Source organism: Scardinius erythrophthalmus, assembly GCF_964197995.2.
Source record: "Scardinius erythrophthalmus genome assembly, chromosome: 16".
NCBI lineage: Eukaryota > Metazoa > Chordata > Actinopteri > Cypriniformes > Leuciscidae > Scardinius > Scardinius erythrophthalmus.
Genome location: NC_138236.1, coordinates 482483 through 485872, shown reverse-complemented (window position 1 = coordinate 485872; position 3390 = coordinate 482483). Strand labels below are relative to the sequence as shown.

The 3390-nt window shown below is 44.4% G+C and overlaps 1 protein-coding gene across 3 annotated transcripts in view; it reads left to right on the top strand.

Moving 5' to 3' along the window:
• zbtb7b (zinc finger and BTB domain containing 7B) overlaps positions 1 to 3390 on the top strand; it is a 33176-nt gene extending 29786 nt beyond the window's left edge. For all 3 annotated transcript variants that reach the window (XM_081389897.1, XM_081389898.1, XM_081389896.1), the window contains one exon: positions 175 to 3390. In XM_081389897.1, coding sequence (XP_081246023.1) covers positions 175 to 712 — 538 coding nt within the window. In that variant the 3' untranslated portion in view covers positions 713 to 3390. The remainder of the gene's footprint in view (positions 1 to 174) is intronic.

The following is a 3390-nucleotide window of genomic DNA, read 5'->3' as shown; positions in this document are numbered from 1 at the left end:
GTCAGGTAGAAAGGTCAGTATATGCAGTAAATTCCTGGAATGTTTTCCTAATTTCTTTTCAACTGAAGAAAGAAAGACATGAACATCTTGGATGACGTGGTGGGGGGGTGAGTAAATTATCTGGAAATTTTAATTCTGAACTAATCCTTTAATCTCGCTTGTTTCCCGTCTCAGGAATGACAAGCTGAAGATCCACATGCGCAAGCACACGGGTGAGCGCCCGTATCCGTGTCCCAGCTGTCCCGCACGGTTCCTGCACTCCTACGACCTGAAGAACCACCTCTCGCTCCACAGCGGCGACCGGCCCTTCGAGTGCCCGCTGTGCCACAAGGCGTTCGCCCGCGAGGACCATCTTCAGCGGCACCGGAAGGGCCACAGTTGCCTGGAGCTCCGGACCCGCCGGCCCCGGCGAGGCCCCGGCCCGGATCCGGGAGCGTCTCCTCCCACGGAACCCTTCGGCCTCCATCAGCAGCTCCCGGACCACATGAGCGCCGTCGCAGGGCTCCTCGAGGGCCACGGCGGACCCGTCCCGGGGGTTCCACTGCGGATGCCCTTCCCGGAGCTGTTGTGGCGAGCCGTCGCCGGACCTCTGGGAAAATCCCTGGAAAAACCCGAAGGAGACTCGTCTCCGCACGGGAGTGGCTCCGTCACACACAGAACGTGGGAAGAGGAGGATGAGGAGCAGGAAGTTGCTGGTGAAGAGGAAGAGTGACGTGTGTGTGTGTGTGTGTGTGTGTGTGTGTTCCATCATATATCAGTGGTGTAGTCGCATCATCTTCTGTTTCCGGTGCTGGTGGAGCCCATGAAGAATCACGCAGGGTCTTGTTTTGTGCTTTGTTTCTGCGGTACAGGGTTTTTGTATGAATCCAAGATTGACTGTTTAACGTTCACGCTATGCAAGATTTCAACACGATGGAGTGATTGAACAAACCTGATTTAAAAACAAACAAACAACTTGAGTTAAGAATGTAAATGAGGCGGAGAGGGGGCGTGGCCTTGCTCTAAGCGGACGTTTATATCGCCACCTACTGGCGCTCAGGACATCATGACGGGGAATATACTGTAGCTGCTCTTAAATTAGCCTTTTCCAAATAAAAAGTTTGGAATTTATTTTTTCTTTAAATGATAAAATTTCCTTTCATACCAAAGAATATTGGTTAGTAACTGAGATTAATTATATGTCAATCAATTTTTCAGATATTTGTAGCCTTTAAATGTGTTTTTTTTTTCTGTCTGTCGTCTTTGAGGGAAAGACTTAAAAAGGACCAGGTCTCAGTTCTCACACATTTAAAGGGCTTTCAGGACTTGAGAATCTTAATCGGACACATTCGTTTGATTTTCGTTTACGGCGGTTTTTGCTTGTTTGAGAGTATGAGCTTGATTTCATCCTGAATTTATTTTAGAGGATGCGTCTGGTTTTCCTGCACACTCATTTTCTTTAAAGAAGGTGACATGGCAGGATGGAAAATTCTTTTGTATACTATTCTATTTATTTATTTGTCGGTTTGATATTTATTGTGACTTTCCTGGTTGAGGCGCTTGGGTTATTCTGCATCTTCTCTTCCTTAGAAGAATCGAATCTTCCTTCTCTTCGCTTCCTTCAAGAGCGACTCCTTGAGTCTTTGAGTCTATGAGTTTAGTTGGAGCAACTCCTTGAGTCTTTTGAGTTTAGTCGGAGCGACTCATTGAGTCTTTGAGTCTGAGTGACTCCTTGAGTCTTTGAGTTCAGACTGAGCGACTCCTTGAGTCTATGAGTTTAGTCAGAGCAACTCCTTGAGTCTTTGAGTTCAGACTGAGTGACTCCTTGAGTATCTGAGTCTTTGAATTCAGTCGGAGTGACTCCTTGAGTCTTTGAGTTTAGTCGGAGCGACTCATTGAGTCTTTAAGTCTGAGTGACTCCTTGAGTCTTTGAGTTTAGTCTGAGTTTAGTCTTGAGTCTTTGAGTTCAGTCGGAGCGACTCATTGAGTCTTTAAGTCTGAGTTTAGTCTGAATGACTCCTTGAGTCTTTGAGTCTGAGTTTAGTCTGAGTGACTCATTGAGTCTTTGAATTCAGTTGGAGCGACTCATTGAGTCTTTGAGTTCAGTCAGAGCGACTCATTGAGTCTTTGAGCCTGAGTTTCGTCGGAGCGACTCCTTGAGTCTTTGAGTTCAGTCGGAGTGACTCCTTGAGTCTTTGAGTTCAGTCAGAGTGACTCCTTGAGTCTTTGAGTTCAGTCGGAGTGACTCCTTGAGTCTTTGAGTTCAGTCAGAGTGACTCCTTGAGTCTTTGAGTTCAGTCAGAGTGACTCCTTGAGTCTTTGAGTTCAGTCAGAGTGACTCCTTGAGTCTTTGAGTTCAGTCTGAGCGACTCCTTGAGGCTTTGAGTTCGGTCTTGAGCGACTCCTTGAGTCTCTGAATCTTTGAGTTCATTGGGAGCGACTCCTTGAGGATCGGTTCTCCTGGTAATGGCCTCAGGTAGACGCTGGTGAAGCCGGATCAGATGTAACGTGTGCAAACGCACATATAAACGCTCAGGTGCTGTAGAGAACTGAGATTCAGATGTCCTCTCTTTGCAAGTTTTGCACATTGAATTTCTGATTAAAAGTACAATCGCCTCCGATGACCAGCATAGAAACAGACCGAATGAAACGTGGAGGAGCCTTGCCTTTCTTAAAGCAAATACATATCTGAGATATTTTTGAGATTATACAATTATTTGCATTATATGAAACGAGTCATTAATGACGTCAACTATAGCTTTAGCCGCTTTCTTTTCGCTCTTCGACCTTGCACATCAAATCGATCTACAGTCTCAATAAGACATGGGAAGCCTCATGGGAAGCGTGTCGGGATGCATTCTGGGATTTTCGTCGGGTGTTAGTTACTGTACTGCTGACAGTAGGGAAACTACCCAAAGAGGTTTATTTGCACTAAAACGGAATCTTTGTGTTGTGAAATATTATCTTGTTCCACTTATGATGATTGTAAATTCTCAATTTCTTCACAAAAAAAAACTCTTTGCATCATGAATATTAAGTACTCCGCTGAATTTTTATATGTAAAAAGGTCAAGCTGCCTTAGTTTATTTTTTATTTTATTTTTTGCAACTATTCTCAGGAAATCTTGAGCCATGCACTAAAGTGGTTATGCAAATGTCTGGTGAATATTAATTTATTGTATATATTTGTGCTTGGAAATATGAACGCCCTGTTATTAAGTAAAGTCTCTCCAAAGACATTGTTTATTCATTGATGTAACTGAATCTGAGTTGTTTCGTATGTTGTGAGTGATTCGGGTGACGGGACGGGCTCCTGCTCAAAGCCTTCAATCAGGGATCTGTGTTCTGCTCACAGTCAAATCTCATTTCTCATGTTGTACAAATGAAGAGCAAATAAACAAAGATTTACGTT